The 21,898-nt window shown below is 40.4% G+C and overlaps 2 protein-coding genes across 2 annotated transcripts; both read left to right on the top strand.

Annotated features, from left to right (window-relative positions):
* The first annotated feature begins 643 nt into the window (after positions 1-643).
* Positions 644-6,324, top strand: LOC136692841 (membrane-spanning 4-domains subfamily A member 5-like). Its single transcript, XM_066666546.1, has 8 exons — positions 644-759; positions 1,754-1,934; positions 2,857-2,970; positions 3,062-3,118; positions 3,682-3,810; positions 4,038-4,151; positions 4,781-4,867; positions 5,705-6,324. The coding sequence occupies exons 2-8, from the start codon at positions 1,779-1,781 to the stop codon at positions 5,816-5,818; spliced, it is 771 nt and encodes a 256-aa protein (XP_066522643.1). The 5' UTR covers positions 644-759; positions 1,754-1,778; the 3' UTR covers positions 5,819-6,324.
* A 1,045-nt stretch (positions 6,325-7,369) lies between these two features.
* LOC136692889 (membrane-spanning 4-domains subfamily A member 5-like) lies at positions 7,370-21,040 on the top strand. Its single transcript, XM_066666613.1, has 8 exons — positions 7,370-7,517; positions 8,592-8,783; positions 9,375-9,485; positions 9,576-9,632; positions 18,467-18,595; positions 18,839-18,937; positions 19,480-19,566; positions 20,404-21,040. Exons 2-8 carry the CDS (start codon positions 8,625-8,627, stop codon positions 20,515-20,517), a joined length of 756 nt encoding a protein of 251 aa, XP_066522710.1. The 5' UTR covers positions 7,370-7,517; positions 8,592-8,624; the 3' UTR covers positions 20,518-21,040.
* The last annotated feature ends 858 nt before the right edge of the window (positions 21,041-21,898 follow it).

Below are 21,898 nucleotides of genomic sequence, written 5' to 3'. Positions count from 1 at the left end.
TCGCGGTGGGTCCAGAGCCTACCTGGAATCACTGGGCGCAAGGCGGGAATACACCCTGGAGGGGGGCGCCAGTCCTTCTGCGACACTACATGCTGCGCCACCGTGCCGCCCCTGAAATTCACAATTGTGACATGTAATTAATTATCCAGCAATGGAGTCAAAACTTGATGAGTGTGATGAATGTGAGTTTGAAAGTTGGGTGTGTAAGTCAAGAGATTATCACTGTAAGTAATGAAAAACTTGCCTAAAATCTCAGAGGATATGATTAATCACTGTCTGTAACCGTTAACTAGTTCAGGGCCATGGTGTGTCCAGAGCCTAGCTGGAACACACCCTGGAGGGGGTGCCAGTCCTTCACAGGGCAATGCACACACTCACACATTCACTCACACTTTTATGAAGAGATTTAAATTTTAATTTGGTAAAAAAATACAGAAAACAAGAATATGAGGTTTTAACATGTCACTCAAAAAGGCATAGCATGGAATGCCTGCCTTTCCCTTTTTTCTATGGAAACCCCTCCTCATGATGACACATGCAACACAAAAATAACCCTGCTCTTATTTCTGTAACATATAAACATACACACACCTACAAAAACTCTTCCTGCTTCCCAGATTCTACCTTTCATGAACAATAGCAAGTGTAACCCCTCCTCCCTCTGAAACCCACCCTTCATTACAGACAGCACAGGTCAGCAGAGGTTTTAATGAACACGAGTCCTTCAGACAACAACACACCAACAGCGCTTCATTTCAGGTAAATCCAGAGCCTGCTTTTCTCTTTCTTTTACACTATGTTTTTATTTAAATGCAGATGTGTCTCCACTGTCCTGTCATTTCAGAGCAGCAGCTGTTGTTTACACTCTCTCAGTTTAGTGCTCAGAATTTACTGAAAAATAAACAGTGTGTCTTTAACTACGCTTCAGTTTTAAGAGGGTTTGTTGCTTCACTTCTGAAGCTGCTTTCTTGGAGATGATTTTGAGTGTTGTTTCACAGCAGAGATAATGATCTGTTCATCACTGTGCTGGTACCTTCAGGTGAACATTTTCAGTAACTTTGGTTAGGGAACACAAATGTGCCTTATTCTATTTTAATTGTAGATTTTAAAGTTGTATTGATTTTATATGCCCCAGGAAATAATATTTTTTTTTAATTTTACACAGTTCTGTAATGAAATATTACAAATATCTCCCTCTCCTTCCAGAGAAGATAATGTAATCTACTTTTAGGGAATGCAATGGGAGATTAATGCCACTGTTGTACCTTTAATGGCGCATTACACAGTTTGTACCTTTAGTCACAATAAAATAAAATTAATTTTATTATAAAATTTCTGAGATTATGTGAGAAACTTGACTGAGAAAAATAAGATTTTTACTTCATATCTTTACAAGGTCTGATTTACTTGATGACCATCTACTTGTTCGTACACACACCGTACAATCTTTCAGCTCCACTGACCACACAGGAGCACTTTGTTCTAAAATGAACGCCTGTAGTCCATCTTTCTCTGCATACAACTTTAGCCCCTTTCTCCCTGATCTTCAGTGCTCAGGAGAGCAGGTGTGATGAGGTGGTGGATCATTCTCAGCGCTGCAGTGACACTGACATGGTGGTGGTGTGTTAGTGTGTGTTCTAATAAAAGTGGATCAGACACAGCAGTGCAGTTCTAGTTTTTATCCCTATAATATTTTGGCTAATAGGCACATTTCCCATGTACTAACAGTCTTTTAAATGCATGGCTTTCTCAGGTGAGTAAATCAGTTGAAGTTAAAGATGTCCATCCCTGCTGTACCCTTCACCAACATTGGCTCTGGCCACGCCATGGTGACCCATGTCATCTGCCCTCAAACAACAACTCAACCTGGGCTGAACATGTCCAGTAACAGCCCCCTGCAGCGGTTCCTCAAAGGAGAACCCAAGGCTTTAGGGGTAAGAGTGGCACCTTCACTTGTTCATAATTTTCTGCTTAACAGACCATACTTTTAAATAAATATTAAATTTACAGCAGTACATGAAACAGTGTTCCGGTCTTTGCTCTTAACTCTTTAATAGAATCTCATATCTCATTCACATTATGGCATGCTTGGAAATATTTTAAACAATAAAAGCCCCAGCTGGCCCTGCCATCAGGCACCGAAGGGGTACAGCAGAGGATAATCAGAATTAATTGGCTTTGAGTGCATCTTTAACAATTAAAGTAAGTACATAAGTAAAATTCATTTATACAACACTTATCACAGACAATGATCACAAAGTGCTTTACACATCCTACACAATCTAAAATGAACAAAGAACAAACCATAAAATACAAGACAATGTGCTTGATGCATTATCCACACACTTGCTTGAATAGATAAGTCTTTAAATGCTTTTTAAAAGGCTTCATAGAATAAGCATCTCTTAAAATGTTTGGTAGTGTGTTCCATAATTTAGGAGCAACAACCTAAAATGCTTGATCCCCACAGGTCTTCAGTCGGGAATGTGGAACAGAGAGCAGATTTAAGTTATATGCATTAAGAGAAAGTGTTGGTACTTGTGAAATGAAGTAGATCAGCTGTATACATGGGAGCCTGACCATGCAATGCACTATAAGTAAGAGTAAACAGTGAAAACTCTAGAAGAGGGCCAGGACATTCCCAGAACTGACCGCCACAGAGACATCTCTGTCAGAAACACAGAGATGGTCTGTAACCCTTCTGTTTATGAAGGAAGTACATCAAAAATGTCATAAAGAAAACCTGTGGTTTCACAACACAGCAACTTTCAGTATTCATGCTTACATAAACAACGTTTGCAAAACATAAATTTGCCAGTACAGATACAAATCAAATCTCTACATCTTTTTCCACAGACTTTCCAAATAGTGACTGGTTTGATCACATTCTTGTCAGGAATCGTACTATTAACCCAAGATCATCCTCCATTAACTGTTCTCACTGGGCTGTTCATCTGGGCTTCTTTGATGGTGAGCCTGTTACATTTCACCCAAAAGAGAGGCCTACACACATATTTTCCAGTGCCAATTCAAGTTTGCTCATTTTTCTCCTCTTCCTCAGTACATTGCCACTGGTGCACTGGCTGTTTCAGCAAGTAACAGACTTAATAAATCCAAGGTACGTAATACACACAAGTGCTATTATTGTGTTCTCTAGAAGGCATTCCCTGGAAGGCTAGATAGGACTCCCCCCAATCTCACACAGTGTTACGAACCCTCCAAAACAAGCCAAGGGCCACTTCTTTATATGTATTGTTAATGTAACCCCACTGGACAGCTCGACAGAGTAGGATCTAGTTCATCAGCCAACATACACCAGCACTAGTTCTCACTGTGTTTGTATGATGAGGAGGACATTTGGGGGAATCTAAGACCAAGAGAGTTCAAAGAAACACAACTGGCCTCACTTTCTTGGTCTTAAAATACCCCCATCTCAGTCTCAAATGTCTGAAGCAACACTGGGTACTGAGCCAGAGTTTTATATTTTATAATTGTCTTACATTATATTATATCGTAATGATAAAGTAATTACAGATCACTAGTCCATTCCTCAACAATTTGTTAGGTATTAGTTACTTCACAGCAATAATTAAGCATTTAGCCAAGAGGAAAAATTTACAGATAACATCACTGTATCTTATACTGATAGTTTATTGAAGTTGTTTCCTGTTCTCCGTCCAGGTGAATGGCTCTCTGGTGATGAATGTGCTCAGCGCCATCGCAGCAGGAGTAGCCATCATTCTGCTGTGTTTTGATACACTTATTGATTGGGATGCAATGTGCATGAGCAAATATGGATGCAGGAAAAAGGTGACACTACTTTATTGTTGTCCTATTTGCATGAGCATCACCCTATGGTGAATAAACTGGTTTAGTCAGGAAATTCAAAGCAGTTTAATTTTTTATTTTGGCTGAGCTACACTTCATAGAAACAAGGAAGAAGTAATGAATTATCACTTCTATAAAGACTTTGTTTTTGCTGGTGTGAGTGACTGCTCCTGTAAAAGTTTGAATGATGAAACAATGATGTTTTTCAGAACCTGATTAACGGCATTGCAGGAGTTCTGTTGGTTTTCACTGTCGTTCAGTTCATTGTCTCCCTCTGCATCTCTGTGTTTGCCTGTAAAGCCAGCTGTAGCAATGAACCAGTGGTATTAACACACACACACACACACACACACACACAGAAGCTATGAGATCCAGTACCATACAAACTCTCCATGGATATTAGCTGCACGGGTTTCTGTTAATATATCCCATTCATCTTGGATTCACTGTGCAGTACATGTGCAGTTACAGTGTGGTATATTGTGTACATAGTGCCTTATGATGCCTGGCAACAGTGTATGACATCACAACACCAGGTTCCATCTGTCCATGCAGCTCAGTGTCAGGGCCAAGCCTGTAATACACATGACATTGTAGCACCGTGTCAGTGTTAATGTTTTGTGCCACTAAAGTGTGGAACATATTCTTCACTACAATAAAACTAACCACAACACAAAGCCTAAACCCCAGCCCTCATTCAACACTAAGAATCAGACCAGGAACACTTTACACTTTGCATCACACTTCCTTCATTGGTGTACAGCAATAAAACTGTCACAGTACATATTTAACACTGCATTTACCCAACCTTAACCCTACATCATAGAGGTAGTGGTAGTAGCAGTGTGTGTGACCCTGTTGTTTTGAATAGAGCCTTGTATTAATCATGAAGACGGTTCACATGTGTTTGGTTTCTGCTGCAGTATTCATCACATTCTCTGTTTGTTTGTAGGTGAATGTGACTGTGGTTTCAAACCCTGGAGGATTCAGCTCAGTGGTCAATCCCTTACCCCAACAACCTGCCCCCAGCAACCAGCAGGTCAGAGAAACCTACAGGGGTCACTGTGGACACAAAATAATTTTAAGACACTGCTGTGGACTAAGAGAAATAAATGAGACAGATACAGATTGATAGCAGTGGAGCAGTGTTTATTATAAGGGAAAAAACTGTGTAAAAAACAATTCAGGGTCGGTAAATACAATAAGGTCACATCATGAGGACAGAGAGAGAACACAATCCCAAAGAGCTAATCCAGAAATAAGGTCAAAGAACAAAGTAAGGTCAATGCACAAAACTAAATGACGAGAGGAACACTGTATGCACACGAACATCACAAGGCAATACAAGGCCGTGAGAGACATGAATAGTTCCAAACAGATGTAAAAAGTCACTAACAGTCTGTTTGGATTTGTCTGTTAGAGCCATATGTGTGCTTACAGAGTCCCAATGTAAAAAAAGTATAAACTGTAAAATTACAGTTCTTAAACAGCAGCAGGGGTGGCATGGTGGTGCAGTAGGTAGTGTCGTAGTCACTCAGCTCCAGGGACCTGTAGGTAGTGGGTTCAGGTCCCACTCTGAATGACTGTTGAGTTTGGTGTGTTCTCTCTGTGTATGTATAGATTTCCTCCAGGTGCTCTGATTTTCTCTCTCTTCTTAAATAACTGTCCCTTGATCCCTGATATATTGATCCTTTGATAAATCTACTTTGATTTCAGAGTATTAATTTAGATATACTGAGTTACTACCAATTAAAAGCTGTAAAATTACATTAAAGTGTCTCACAGTATATTTAAAGACATTTCCACCAACCAAGCTGCAAGTAACTGACACAAATTTCCTAATGTGTGTGTGTGTGTATATGTGTGTGTTTTGCAGTTGATGAACATAGTGAGTGGTGTCTCCTTGAGCAGTCCTCCAATGGAAAATCCTCCGATGTACAGTCCTCCACAGCACACTGAGGTCAAAGACCAACAGGGAAACAAAGAGTAAAATTAATCAACACCACTTTATTGTAGATCACTGTTAATACGGCTACATTTAATAATCAAGAATTTAAAGGGAATCTCAGTGAAATTCCATGGAATTTCAGTTTATCTCAATCATCAAGTAATACATTAAAAATTGTATTTTATTGATATTTACACATCTGATGTAAATACTTTGTAATCATAACAAATGTGGCCAAATACCCCAACACCAAAGTGCTAATTGACCCAGGGTCTGTTGGGTTAATGTGATGTGATGTAGCTCTATCACACCATAGCACTGTATACATTTCATTTAAGAATCTGTTCTTCTTTTGTTATGGTTTTTGTTTTCTCTGATCTTCCAGCAGATGTTTTAATGTGATGTGTGTGACATCACTGTTTCTTTAAATATAAGAACATATTTTTTCATTTTTTTGAAGTATATAAAACATTAAAGGCTATGGTGATTTTGCTGAATTTTCTGATGCAATATATTTTTCTAAATAAATAAAAACATGATATTAAGGTTTGTAAAGACACTCAATGATAATGACAGGTTTCAAATTTCACCACCAAATGTTTTGAAGATAAAATAAATAAAATGTTTAGAAATGAAATCTAAATATTAGAGTGATTTTACAACAGTATTTTTATTATTTGAAAATTAATTGAATTCATTTCAATTTTAATTTGGTAAAGAAAATAATAATAATGTGAGGTTTTAACAGTATAATTACACAGCAAAGTAGGGAAATTCTCTGCCTCAACTCCCCCTCATTCATTTTCATAGTATCAGCCATACTTGTTTAACTGTTTGTGGTCATCCACACAATCCAATTGCCCACTCCTATAGCAGACTCAAAAGCTTGAATGAATCCAAATATAATCAACTCGTATAGCAGATTTTCTTTATAAATGAATCTTCAGCTCACAGTATCAAGCACTGCTTATGAGATACAAAGGGGAGTACATACATGCTCTCAAACAAACAAACTTTAATTTCAGCAGCACCCATCCAGTTCTTATTTTGTTGTTCAAGCTCAACTTTTGCTAATGACGTTGGATGGAGTCCTTGTCCTAATAGGAAGAGTTTGGCAGTTTGGAAGAAGACTTCGCCTTGATGGAAACAGTCTTTGACTTGCTGTAGTGGTTATTTCAACCAAAAATGTCTGACACTCCACATCCATGAAAAATAATCCAGGGAAGACAAAGATGTCAGTGCAAAAATGGAGAGGTATTTATTTCAAACAACAAAAGAATAAAATGCTATGGAATGTAAATGTAAATAAATTTTGGAAAGATAAATTAAGGATTAGCTGAAACCAATGAGCAACAGTCTCTGAGGAAGCCTGGACTTGTGGAAGTGAGGTCATAGACTTTATGACTTTATATGGTTTATGAGCTCTCCATTCCTCAACTAGATGACGACAACTCAGAAACAAGAGTGTTATCAGACACCAAATTAAAAACAACCATTTTGGCTCATACAGCCCTTTTTCCATGGAAGCCCCACTTCATGAGAACACTGCCCACATTTCTGTAATACACGAACACACACGCATACACTTACATACACAGTTCCTACTTCCCACATTCCACGTTTCATGAACGATAGCGAGTGTAACCCCTCCTCCCTTTGAAACCCACTCTTCATTACAGACAGCGCCAGACAGCAGAGATTTTACAGAAGTCCTTCAGACAACAACAGCACTTTATTTCAGGTAAATCCAGAGCCTGCTTTTCTCTTCATATATTTTACAAACACAGATATATCTCCACTTTCCCATCATTTCAGATCAGCAGCTAAACTTTACACTCTCTCAGTCTTTCACCAGAAATGGACCGATAGGCACGCTCAGAATTTACTGAAAACTAAACCCTGCGTCTTTAACTACCCTTTAGTTTTAACAGGGTTTAATCCTTCTCTTCTGACACTGATTTCTTGGAGATATTTTTGAGTGTTGTTCTCACAACAGAGACACGTTCCTACCCCACAACCACAGTGCTGATAACTGTGTGTTTATTTAAATGTCGATCTCTCATTTCCTCATTCTAAAGGAAAATTGTCACTCTACTGGTGCCCACAAGAAAACAAATTCTGTAACTTTAGGGAACACAACTCTGCCTTATTCTATTAAATTATAGATTTTAAAATTGTGTTGATTTCATATGCCCCATTTCATTCCCAGGACTTATATTGTGTTCTTTATTCTACTCAGTTTTATAATGAAATTTTACAAATGTCACCTCTCCTCCTGGAGAAGAGATTGTAATGTGACTTTAGGGAACACAGTTGGACTTTAACATCACTGTTGTATCTTTTAAAGGTACGTTTACATTGTTTGTACCTTTAGTCACAATAATGTATCTGTACTATACCTTTATTTTCTGAGATTGTGTGAGATAGTTGACTGAGAAAATGTAAGTTTTATTTAATTTTAAGTTTATCTTTACAAAGTCTGATTTACTTGATGACCATCTACTTGATCATACATACAACGTCCAGTCCCTCAGCTCAATTGACCACACAGGAGCACTTTGTTCTAGAATGAAAGATCTTTTTCTCTGCATTCATGTTAAGACCCCTCTTCAACACTCAGGAGCAGGAAGAGTATTTTTTAATTGTTAGATCATTCTCAGTGCTGCAGTGAAACTGACGTGTTGGTGGTGTGTTAGTGTGCGTTGTGCTGGTGCGAGTGGATCAGACACAGCAGTGCTGCTGCAGTTTTTAAATAACTGTTTTAATGTTTTAGCTGTCAGGTGCATTTCCCTTTAATTGACAGTGATTTACACAGTTTCTCAGGTGAGTAAATCAACTGGAGTTAAAGATGTCCGCCCCTGCTGTACCCCTCACCAACACCGGGCCTGGGTACACCATCGTGACCCATGTATTTCCACCAGAAACAACAACAACTCAACCTGGACAGAACAATCCCAGTAACAGGCCCCTGCAGCGGTTCCTCAGAAGAGAATCCAAAGTTTTAGGGGTAAGAGGGGCAACTTCACCTGTTTGTAATTTTCTGATTAACGGACCATACTTTTTAAATAAATATTAAGCTTACTGCAGTGGTTTGGTCTTTGGTCTTAACTCTGTAAACAGATCCTCATTTCTCATTCATATTATGTCATGCTTGGAAATATTTTAAACTATAAATAACCCAGCTGCCCCTGCCACCACACAGCAGAGGGGTAAAGCAGAAGATAATCAGAATATAGATTCTATATGATTCTATAGCAGACAGATAATATCCCAGAAACACTGGGAAAATCAATGTGAGAAAATAAAAGCAAAGATGGGACTGGTTGAAGTCTGGAGGAGGGCCAGGACCTTCCCAGAAATGACCTCCAGGGAGAAGTCACTGCCAGAAACACAGAGAAGCAGCTGAGGGGACGAGCTTCAACATGTTCTCTCTGTTTATAAAGGAAGTACAGCAGTAACGTCAGAGAAGAAACATGGAGTTTCACAACACAACGACTTTTCATGTTTTCAGCTATTCATGCTTACATTAAGCAATTTTTGCAAAACATATATTTACCCGTACTGAAGTAAATCTAATCTCTACCTGTTTTCTCCACAGACTTTCCAAATAGTGACTGGTTTGATCACACTTATATTAGCAATCATTTTCTTCCATCCTTGGAACCTTTTAGGTTTCATACCTCAGGTGTTCTTCTGGGCTTCTTTGCTGGTGAGACTTTTACATTCCAAAAACAGAAACATACTTATACATATTTTCCAGTGCCAGTTACAGTCTGCTCATGTTTCTTCTCTTCCTCAGTATATCACCGCTGGTGCTCTGTCTGTTTCAGCAAGCAAGAATTTTAAGAAGGGACTGGTACGTAATACACACAAGTGCTATTATTGTTTTATTTCTGGGTATTCCCCCAGAACACTAGATAGGACTCCCCCAATCACACATAGTGCCACCTACCCTCCAAGACAAGCCAGGGATCACCTCTATAAACATTTCAACTAATATAACACAACTGGAGAGCTCAGGAGGTTACGATCTACTTCATCAGCCAACACACGCCAGCACTGGTTCTCACTATTTTTGTGAGATCTTGGGGAGACGTTGGGGAATCTATGGCCAAGGGAGGCCAAGAAAACACTCTCTTGCTCTCTTGGTTTTACAATATCCCCATCCCAGTGTAATGAACCGCGTGGATGGTCGGATGCTCTCGTGGAGGGAGCTACAACCGGTCGACACCCAGCCGCCCAGCTCCAGAAAACACAGGAAACCTTCAGTGTGATGCGAGAGAGACCATTTATTGGGCTTAGGAGCACCCACACAGTCAGTACAATCCAGAATAGCTGCAGAAGATAAAGCAAAAAGGCTACAACCCAGTGCTAACCAAAAAAAGCTTGCTTCAGTTGTTCGCGTTTTCTCTCAACTTCCCCTCCCCCAACATTGCAGTGCGCAAGCAATTAACCCAAAGTCTCTTAAAGTGACCGTTACATATTCCCCCCAACCAAAAAAAAGGCTGACCCCAGCCGTCTACAAACAACTTTGAAGGGATCAACAAGGTGTAATACCATACATACATGACATGGCATAGGGAATAGAAAACAGTATGAGACAGTTATAAATTACAGCAATAAGCAAATGAAAAAAAAAAAAAAAAAAAAAAAAAAAAAAAAAAAAAAAAAATGAATAAATAACTAAAAATAAAAGTACAGTTCCCAACACATCACTTTTGTTTTTGTGTAAAAAAAAAAAAATATTTCCAAAGCCCAACAATAACATAAAACAACAGTTGTTGGATTTTTCCCAGGTTGTCTCTTTTTTTTTTTTTTTTTTAATGAATTATGAAACATGTACACATAACAGAATAACAGTAGACATACGTACTCAACACAACAAACAATCTACTGTCTGAAAACAACAAAGTCCAGTCTGGCTAGAAAAGTTAGTCTATGTCCAAGCGTTCAGCGTGGAACTTATTAGTCCATCTATTTGTACTCCAGTCAGATGTCACCCTAGGATACCGGCGTGGTCTAAGGTCATACGAACGAGTAACAGAAAACTTGAAGTCTGTCACCTGCAACTGCCTAGGGCTGTCACTATCAATAATACTACCAGTGTCATGACCAGGCTTAGAGTTATAGTAAGTCTTGACCCTGTCTGAGTGATCGTCTCAGATTAGCAACAGCATCGGAACGTGGATGATTTTTCACACGAACCAGATCCCCAGGTTCAAAAGTGACTAAACGGCGCTTCTTGTCATAGTGACTTTTCTGTCGCTCATGACTCGACTGCAAAGCAACTCGGGCATGATCATGAATCTTCTGTATGGCCCCCTCAGGGGTCTCGGGTTGACTTGACAGAGGGTCATTCAATCCATCCGTAGACGGCTTTGTCAGGAGATCCAAGGGAGTACTCAACTCTCTGCCATAAAGCATTTTAGCAGGACTAAACCCGGTACTCTCATGTGGCGAAGTACGCAGAGCAAAACAAATTTGTGGGATATATTTATCCCAGGTGTTATGTTTATCGCCAACATAAGCTCTGATTGCAGTTTTCAGCGTTCGATTAACTCGTTCAGTGGCATTTGTTTGCGGGTGATATGCTGTTGTAAGGCGGTGTTTTGTTCCCAAACCTTCCACCACATGATTGAAGAATTCACCCATGAAATGTCTTCCTCGATCAGAAATCAAGTACTTCGGGGCCCCATGTCTAGCAAAAATATCACTTTGGAACTTACTAGCTGCAACTTGAGCTGTTGCCTCTTTCACAGCAGCGACTTCCACCCACTTGCTAAAATAGTCAACAAAGACCAACAAGTAAGCATTTCCTGCTTGAGTACGTGGCAGTGGCCCAACAAAATCAACTCCCGCCACTTCCCAAGGCTCATTGGCACACACTGGAACAAGCATTCCAGCAGGTTTCTGTTGGGAAGGCTTTGTGAGTGGGCAAACTAGATATGACAGGACATAAGACTTAACGTCTTTCCTCATCTTCGGCCAGAAGAACTGCAATTTTAACCTGGCTAGAGTCTTGGTGAGTCCAAGATGGCCAGCTGTTGGGTGGTCATGGTAATAATTAAGAAGTGACCCCCTCAAAGACTGTGGAGCGAACAGCTTTAAATCGCTCAATGGATGCAGACTACAAGACTGTCTCGTATCCTGGAAATACACAAGCCCATCATGGACAACAAACTTGTTTTCCCATTCATCATCTGAGCCAGTGTCTTGCAACTCCTCCAGTTTTTTCAGAATCTCAGCCACCACTGGGTCCTCCCTCTGTAGGTGGCGAAGCTGCTCTTTGTCAGTGAGTACAACCAAAGATTGAGAACGCAAATCTAGGCCCGCTACAACAGCATACCTAGGGAGTACGTCTGTAGGGTCAGCATCCCCTTGCTGTGGGTTCCTGGACAAACTATCTGGAACGGTGTTCTGAGGTCCAGGTTTATGAACTACCTGTATGTCGAAATCCTGGATTCTGAGACACCACCGGGCCAAACGTCCAGAGGGATTGGGACGGGACATGAGCCATTTGAGGCTGCTGTGGTCAGTATATACTGTAATTGGGAGCCCCTCAATGTATGGTCTAAAGTGTTCGAGGGCCCAAATTACACTCAGACACTCTTTCTCAGTAGTAGAGTAAGCCCTTTCAGATTTGTGCAAAGTTCGGCTAGCATAAGCTATAGCAACTTCTCTACCAACATCGCCACGCTGCATGAGAGCTGCTCCCAGCCCCAGCTCACAAGCATCCGTGTGGAGACTAAATGGCCGGTTGAAATCTGGAAAACTCAAAATTGGAGCGGAGGTAAGGCATTTTTTTAGGTAATCCATTGCTGCCTGGCAATCTTTGTCCCAAATGAATGGCGTGTCATGTCTGGTGAGGACAAATAAGGGCTCTGCATGTTGGGCATAATTGAGAATGAACCTACGGTAATAGCCTGTGAGTCCCAGAAACTGTCTTACTTGCTTAACATCAGAGGGCATTGGAAAGTTTAGCACAGAATGCACTTTGTCAGTGTCTGGGAGGATCCCATCAGGTGAAACCTTGTACCCCAAGAATTTCAGCTCATGCCGGCAAAACTGACATTTTCCCAATTTCAATGTAAGTCCAGCATTCTCAAGCCGAGAGAAGACTTCCCTTAGGTCCAAAAGATGTTGCTCAAATGTCGGTGAAGCAATCACAACATCATCAAGGTACACCGCACAACACTTATAGACAAGGCCTGCCAGAACTGTATTCATGACCCTCTGGAAGGTCGCAGGGGCATTGCAAAGTCCAAATGGTAGGACCCTGAACTGGAATAGGCCACAGTGGGATGTGAAAGCAGTTTTAGGTCTGGAGCATTCATCTACCCCAACCTGCCAATACCCTCGGGCTAAATCAAGTGTTGAAATGAACTTCCCACGAGCAAGAAAATCAAGGGACTCATCCACTCTAGGTAGAGGATATCTGTCTTTCACAGTGACTTGATTAAGACCTCTGTAATCCACACAGAATCTAGCCTCCCCAGAGGACTTAGGAACAATAACAATAGGTGCAGCCCAAGGACCAGAAGCAGGCTCAATGATGCCATCATCAAGCATTGACTGGATTTGCTCCTCAATCAGTTTCTTTTTAAGTGGAGAGGTGCGATAAGGAGGAAGATTTATGGGTCTCGCATCCCCTGTCTCAATGTGATGAACAGCCACAGTGGTATGACCAAGACGTGCTGCAAACAGGTCATGGAAATCTGTGAGAAGACTTTGCAGGTTGTCTTTCTGTAGGGAATCGAGAACAGAGTCATCAAGATTAATTGAAAAGTCACTAGGCTGGGAGCAAGATAAGCATTGCCCTTCTAGTGAACTTATAACATCAGTAGTTGAGGGTTCTTCAGCTTGACCTCCCCTACAAGGCATTTCTCGCGTCCCTATGGTGACTGTTCTGCTTGGGACATGGATAGAGATTGATGCCCTAATCATGAAGTCCATCCCAAGAATAAGAGAAGAGGACATTTTATCCAAGACCACAAAACGATGGAAAAAACGATGGCCCTGGAACCAAATGGGTAACCAAGTAACCCCAAGTGGGTCGCAGAGAGCTGAATCAGCTAATCTCAATGGAGGGGCTGTCCACGGCTCACATTTTAACTTCCCGGCAACATCTTTGTCAATAAAATCAGATAACACAGCAGACAATGAAGCACCAGTGTCGAGTGTGGCTGACACAACCTTGTTCCTTAATTTAACGTTAACACAGAAGGGCGTGTTCCACGAAACATCAGAAGATGTGTCTACTATATGCCCTAAATGGTGATTTTCTGCAGTAATGGTCACCTGATCAGAAGACCCATTAGAACCCCTAGAGGACTTCTGGGCACCACGATGCTGACTCGCACCTTTAGCATCCCGTTGCGGCAGATTTTTATTTTTTGACTGCTCACGGCCCATGAACTGGGTGCTCGGACCACTATGGCATGGAGGTGAAACGTCAGTTACACTTTCCTTGTCACCTCTGTCCCCCTGGAAAGACAGAGGGTTACACTGAGGACAGGTGCGAGAAGTGTAACCCGGCAGAGAGCACCTAAATCAGACCACAACTTTAGCTGGCTTAGCAGAAACCATAGGAGAGACATTTGATTCTCTGTGGCCCAGCGCAGCATGTAACTCGTGTGCGCGCAGCAAGAGATCTGCCACTGAGGAAATGCGAGAGCCATACAAAGCAATTGTGTATTTTTCTTGAACATGTTTACAGATCAGCTCCACTCTATCTGGTTCAGGTGGAGGATGTCTGAGCTTATTGAATTCACTTAACATGTGCGCAACAAACGTTGGGAGGGGTTCATCAGGAGCTTGAAAACAACCAAGAATACCCTTCCAGATTCTCTCTTGATTGTCAGATGGAAGGAAAGCACTTTGGAAGAGCTCAGAAAACTGCTCCCAACTTGTCACGTATGGTTTAAGAACTTGGAACCAACGACTTGGTTCACCAGATAGAAAACGTGGCAATTCTGTCAGAACCTGCATATCAGACAAACTCATGTCATGCCTGAAGACTTCCACGGCCTGCAGCCATTCCATCGGTGGAATGCCAGTGGAACCATTAAATTTAGGCGGCTCCCTTTTTGAGTGCTGTAGCAAAGTAGTTAGTACCCGAGAAGTGCTGTTAAGCATGGCAGAATCAGACACAAGACAACCCCCAGAGCATTGGTTCTCTCTACCAGAAGCATTAGACTTAACCCTCACACAAGGAGAAACATTTGGGTGAAGCGCAGCAGCAGAAGAATCAGCCTGAGCACCGAACAAGTGGGAACTTGCACGACCGCAAGGCCGGCAAGAGTCAGGAGAGACAAGAGTGTGAGCAGGTACATGAGGCGTAGAGGTACTCACTGGAACAGACCATGTCACCCCCTGACAAGGAGACTGAGCCTTAGAATCAGACTTCAACTGTTTAAGAATTTCAGTCTGAACTTGCAATGAGGAAGAAAAACAATCCCTTAACACTTTCATTTCTTGCTGCATTAAGTCAATTTGACTTTCTAAAGTATTATAAAGAGGAACAGGCCTAGTACCCCGAGGCATAGAGTCATCAATGTCCGACACAAAACCATCAAAATCATCCATTTCACATGACATTCAGAACACTACCAGCAGTTTCACAATCACAGCAAAATAGTAAACAAGCATAAACCTTATTTAACCCCCATGAAAATTTCCTGATCCCCAATTACAATATATACGTAATATTAAACTAACAAAGATTCAATAAACAATGCACTACCAAATTAACAATAAGTAATTACAAAGAGGGAGAAAAACAACAGTAATTAAAATAATAATAATAAAAAAAATAATAATAATAATAAACCACAAAGTTGACTATAGCAGGAACAGCCTTACTTGTCGGTCTCCAATGAAGGCAGTTCAGACCACCATACGCTGCAAGCTGAACGAACCCACCTGCAGTCAGCACAGTAATGTCCTTATTTGGATGTGGTTAGCGTCCATTCGTGTCCCACAACGCGAAGTCCAAGGGCACGAAGTGAAACAAGGCAACGGTAGTCCGTGACGAATAGAATGAGGCTAAGAGCCAGCACCCTTAGCTCAGCAGAAGCGCACCACGCGGACATCCACAAAGAGCAAAACAGCCGAGGTGTCCGTCGAAAAACAGTAATCCCCAACAAAGGCAAACCAGAGTCTGCAAAAACTCCAAACCCCCAAAGACAAACCTCCAAATCCCCAAAGACACAAACCGTCATCCAAGGCCCAGTCCAACAACCGAGCTAAAGCTCACGACAGCGTAAAGTGCCAAAAATCAAGGGAAAAACAAAAACAAAGAAAAAAAAAATACACTCCATACCACAAAAATAAAATAGAATAAAACGGAGGCTCCAGGTAACAAAGAGTTCGGGCGCCAATTTGTAATGAACCGCGTGGATGGTCGGATGCTCTCGTGGAGGGAGCTACAACCGGTCGACACCCAGCCGCCCAGCTCCAGAAAACACAGGAAACCTTCAGTGTGATGCGAGAGAGACCATTTATTGGGCTTAGGAGCACCCACACAGTCAGTACAATCCAGAATAGCTGCAGAAGATAAAGCAAAAAGGCTACAACCCAGTGCTAACCAAAAAAAGCTTGCTTCAGTTGTTCGCGTTTTCTCTCAACTTCCCCTCCCCCAACATTGCAGTGTGCAAGCAATTAACCCAAAGTCTCTTAAAGTGACCGTTACACCAGTCTTGGATGTCTGAGGCAACACCAAGTACTCAGCCAGTGATCTGCTGATGATAGGGGATAAGACTTACAAGACTAAAGTGTAACACTTTTTTATTTTATCATTGTCTTACACTCAGTGGTTCTCAATTTTTTAGATCAAGTACCACACATTATCAAACCTCCAAACTCCACCAATGTGTCTAATCACAGAATATGTGCCCCACTGGTTCTTCCTCTGTTCCGGGGGTCAGAGGGATGACATCATAAGGTCATGCTTGAAAATTTTGTTTGCTTTATTTAAAATTTGCATTCTTGACACATAATCTGAACCGGACCGCCCTGTACACTCACTCTGTGCACTGCATAGGTCTCCACGAATTAATAAAGGCCCCATTGTTATTATGTATTGTTATGTAGTGAAACTATAATACAGGAAATGAAAATAGGGAAAAAGATTCCACAAGACTGAGCTGTGGGAACAGCAATGAGGTAAACCTGTGACTGTTCTTCTCCAGGTTGCATTGTTTAAAAAATTATAATCTACGTGCATAGCCATGGGAATGTATTTAGAGTTGTCATGAACTGTGCAGCTGCTCTTCACAACCTTAAAAACCTTGCAGCGCCACAGTATCATGAACTAAACCGAAGCAAAATAAGTGAAAATTAACATTTACCTATGTTTCTATATGGTCTAGTACTCATTTAAACTTCACTAAACACACCAGCACGCTCTAAAATTTCCTTACTCTTCATGACGTAGTTACTTTCAATTCCACCTTAATGAAAATTGAAAAATGAAAATTATCATACACCAATGATTTATACTGTCTAGTACTCTTCACCACACACTACCTTAAACATGACATAGTTACTTCTAGTTACGTCTAGGTTACTTCTATGTGTTGACTTTGAAGTTTGACTTTGAGGTTTCAGTTCCACATTAAATGCTGTTGCGATATTCACACAATCACACTACCACCAGCATTTTTTTTTCTGTATATGCACAAAATATGTACTATTGTTTAGTATTTAGTATTATTGTTCTAATGGAGAGTCAGGTGCAACTGTCAAAAAATGGTCACATTTTGGCTCAGAAAGTTCAGGTAGGAGGCCCTCTTATCAACATTTTGCTTAGGGCTCCAGGAAAGTCTGGACCAGCTCTGCACGTAATTATGCTAAATCTTTAACTAAAAATCATAGAGAGAATACAAATAACTCGCCCTAAACTGAACATTATGATCACAGTGATACATATATGAGAAGTTATGGGGAGATAGTGTTGGGAAAAAAACAGAATGAAGTCAGTTTAATATCAGTGTAGTGCTTTAATAGTCTAAAGGTGAAAACAGCACGGCACTCTCTGCGCTTGTGTCAGTAGGTCAAAAAGGCACAACGTGTCTATATTTAAGCTGTGTTGTAGGACTCTAATGATGAGAAGATTGACCACATTGTTTTTCTTTCAGCTGATTCATTCATTCATTCATTCATTCATTATCTGTAACCGCTTATCCAATGCAGGGTCGCGGTGGGTCCAGAGCCCACCTGGAATCACTGGGCGCAAGGCGGGAATACACCCTGGAGGGGGTGCCAGTCCTTCACAGGGCAACCAACACACACACACTTTTCAGTCGCCAATCTACCTGCAACGTGTGTTTTTGGACTGTGGGAGGAAACCGGAGCACCCGGAGGAAACCCACGTGGACACGGGGAGAACACACCAACTCCTCACAGACAGTCACCCAGAGCGTGAATCAAACCCACAACCTCCAGGCCCCTGGAGCTGTGTCTTTCAGCTGATTGTTTTCTTCTATTTTGTCATCACATGTACATAATTCTCACTTTGATTCTCTTTATTTATGCCTCTGGATTTAGACCTTCTGAACTCCAGAGCTTGTTTTTGCTCATTTCTGAACTAATGAAACATTTGGCAAAGAACAAAACTTCACTGAGAACAATGCTGACTGACTGTGGCTTATACTGGCTGTTTATTGAGGTTTCTTTCTGTTTTCTGTCCAGGTGACGAGTACTCTGGTGATGAATGTGCTCAGCGCCGTCGCAGCAGGAATAGCCATTGTCCTGCTGTCTTTGCAATTAGCTCTTTTTTCGGATGCTATGTGCAGATACAGCTATTACTGCAGGAATGGGGTGACTCTCTTATATTGTTGTCCTGTTTGTATGAGCATCACCTTATGGTGAATAAACTGGTTCAGTCAGGAACTTCAAAACAGTTTGATTCTTAATCTTGTCTGAGCTACACTTCATGGTAACAATGTAGAAGTAATAAATGATCACTTTTATAAAGACAGTTTGTTTTTGCTGGTAGAATGTGAGTGCTTGTTCCTGAATGATGAAACAATGATGTCTTTCATCTCTTTCCTGGCTTTTTAGATTGAAGGAGTTCTGCTGGTTTTCACTATCATTCATTTCTTTGTGTCCATCCGCATTTCCGTATTCTCCTGTAAAGCCAGATGTCGCAAAGAACCAGTGGTAATAACACACACACAGTCAGATTCTGATGCAGTACCATCCAGTACATTACAAACACTCAAAGAACATTAGGTGCATGAGTTTCTGTTAACACATCCCATTCATCTTGGATTCACTGTGCAGTACATGTGCAGTTATTGTGTAGATAGTGCCTTATGATGCTTGGCAACAATGTATGACATCATAAAATAGGGCTGCATAGACAGAGGGAACCTTATTTTATCTTGTTTCCTGGTCTGATTCTTAGTGTTGAAGTGAGGGTTGGGGTCTAGGCTTTGTGTTGTGGTTTTGTTTTATTGTAGAGACAAATTCATTTCACATTTTAGAGGCACAAAAACTTAACTCGAAACAGTGCTGCAAAATTACGTTTTCGTGCCAAAGCATTTCCCTTCCCTATTGCTCCATGTTGGCACAAGTGTGTATTACACGTTTTACATTTGATATAATGTTGTTTTGATAAGAGCCTTGTATTAATCATGAAGACAGTTCACATGTGCTTGGTTGCTGCTGCAGTATTCATTACATTCTCTGTTTGTTTGTAGGTGAATGTGACTGTGATTGCAAACCCTGGAGGATTCAACTCAGTGGTCAATCCTTTACCCCAACAACATGCCCCCAGCAACCAACAGGTCAGAGAAACCTACAGGGGTCACTGTGGACACAAAATAATTTTAAGACACTGCTGTTAACTAAGAGAAATAAATGAGACAGATACAGATTGATAGCAGTGGAGCAGTGTTTATTATAAGGGAAAAAACAGTGTAAAAACAAATCAGGGTCCGTAAATACAATAAGGTCACATCATGGGAACAGAGAGAGAAAACAAACCCAAAGAGCTAATTCAGAAATAAGGTCAAAGAACAAAGTAAGGTCAATGCACAAATTTAAATGACGAGAGGAACACTGTATGTGCACGAACACCACAAGGCAATACAAGGCAGTGAGAGACATGAATAGTTCCAAACAGATGTAAAAGGTCACTAACAGCCTGTTTGGATTTGTCTATTAGAGCCATATGTGTGCTTACAGAGTCCCAATGTAAAACAAAGGAAGAAAAAACTGTAAAATTACTGTTCTTAAGCAGCAGCCAGGGTGGCATTGTGGTGCAGCAGGTAGTGTCGTAGTCACTCAGCTCCAGGGACCTGTAGGTAGTGGGTTCAAGTCCCGCTCCGGGTGACTGTCTGTGAGGAGTTTGGTCTGTCCTCTCTGTGTCTTCGTGGGTTTCCTCCAGGGTGCTCAAGTTTCCCCCCTTTCTCTTCTTCAACAACCCTCCCTTGATCCCTGCATATGTTGATACTTTGATTTCAGAGTATTAATTTAGATATATTGAGTTACTACCAATTAAAAGCTGTAAAATTACATTAAAGTATCTTACAGTATATTTAAAGACATTTCCATCAACTGAGCTGCAAGTAACTGACACAAATTTCCTAATAGGTGTGTGTGTGTGTGTGTGTGTTTTGCAGTGCATGTACACAGGGAGTGGTGTCTCCTTGAGCAGTCCTCCAATGGAGAATCCTCCGATGTACAGTCCTCCAGAGTACAGTGAGGTTAAAGGCCAACAGGGAAACAAAGAGTAAAATAAATCAGCACCATTTTACTGTTGATCATGGTTTATAATGCTACATTTAATAATCAAGAATTTAAAGAGAATTCCCGTGAAAGTCCATGGAATTTCAGTTTAACTCAATAATCAAGTAATAAATTAAAAATTGTATTTTGTTATAGATTTTTATAGATATCTAACATCTGATGTAAATACTGTGTAATCCTAACACAAATGTTGCCCAATACCCAGGGTCTGTTGGGTTAATGTGGTGTGATGTAGCTCTATCACACCATAGCACTGTATACATTTCATTTAAGATTAAGACTTCTTTTGTTATTCAGTAATTTTAGTTTTCTCTGATCTTCCAGCAGATGTTTTACCATGATGGGTGTTACATCACTGTTTCATTAAATTTAAGATCTTATTTTTGCAATTTTTGAAGTATATAAAGCTTTAACAACTGTGGTGATTTTGCTGACTTTTCTGATGCAATACATTTTTCTAAATAAATAAAAGCATGACATTAAACACAAAACAATCTGAGTAATCTATTTAAAGGTTAATGTATTTATATTGTAATATAATAAAATATAAATTGTAATAAAATAAAAAATAAAAAACCTTTCAGTTTGTTCACTGATGATGAATTGGTCTAATTTACCCCAACTTTGTTCTTTTGATCAGGAAAGGAAAGGTGAAATTCACAATTGTGACATGTAATTATTTCTCCACCAATGGAGCCAAAACTTGACAAATGTGATGAATGTGAGTTTGAAAGATGGGTGTGTAAGTCAAAAGATTATTAGTGTAAGTTATGAAAAACTTGCCTAACATGTCAGAGGATATCAGTAATCAGTGTTTGAAACATTGAAGGGGCATTTCTCAAACCGAACGGCATGACCAACGGTTTCCCTATAATTGCATTATATTTGTATATATAATTTACAAAAAAAGCTGGTAAAGACACTCAATGATAATGACAGATTTCAAATTTTACAATCAAATGTTTTGAAGATAAAATAAAATGTTTAGAAATGAAATCTAAATATTACATTCATTTTACAACAGGAGTTTTATTAATTGATTTTAATTTTAATTTGGGAAAAATAATAATGTGAGGTTTTAACAGTTCACTTACTCAGCAAAGTATTGAAATTCTCTGCCTCAACTCCCCCTCATTCATTTTCATAGTTTCAGCCATACTTGTTTAACTGTTTGTGGTCATCCACAAAATCCCATTGCACACTCCTATAGCAGACTCCTAAGCTCCAAACTATAATCAACTTGTATAGCAGGTTTCCTTTACATCAGAAGCTTCAGCTCACAATATCAAGCACTTCTTGTGAGATGCAAAGGGAAGTACAAACCCTGCTCTGAAACAACCAAATTTTAATTTTAACGAGTACCCATCC

This window comes from Hoplias malabaricus, chromosome 3 (assembly GCF_029633855.1).
Source record: "Hoplias malabaricus isolate fHopMal1 chromosome 3, fHopMal1.hap1, whole genome shotgun sequence".
NCBI classification, from domain to species: Eukaryota; Metazoa; Chordata; class Actinopteri; order Characiformes; family Erythrinidae; genus Hoplias; species Hoplias malabaricus.
This window is presented reverse-complemented; position numbering and strand designations above follow the sequence as displayed.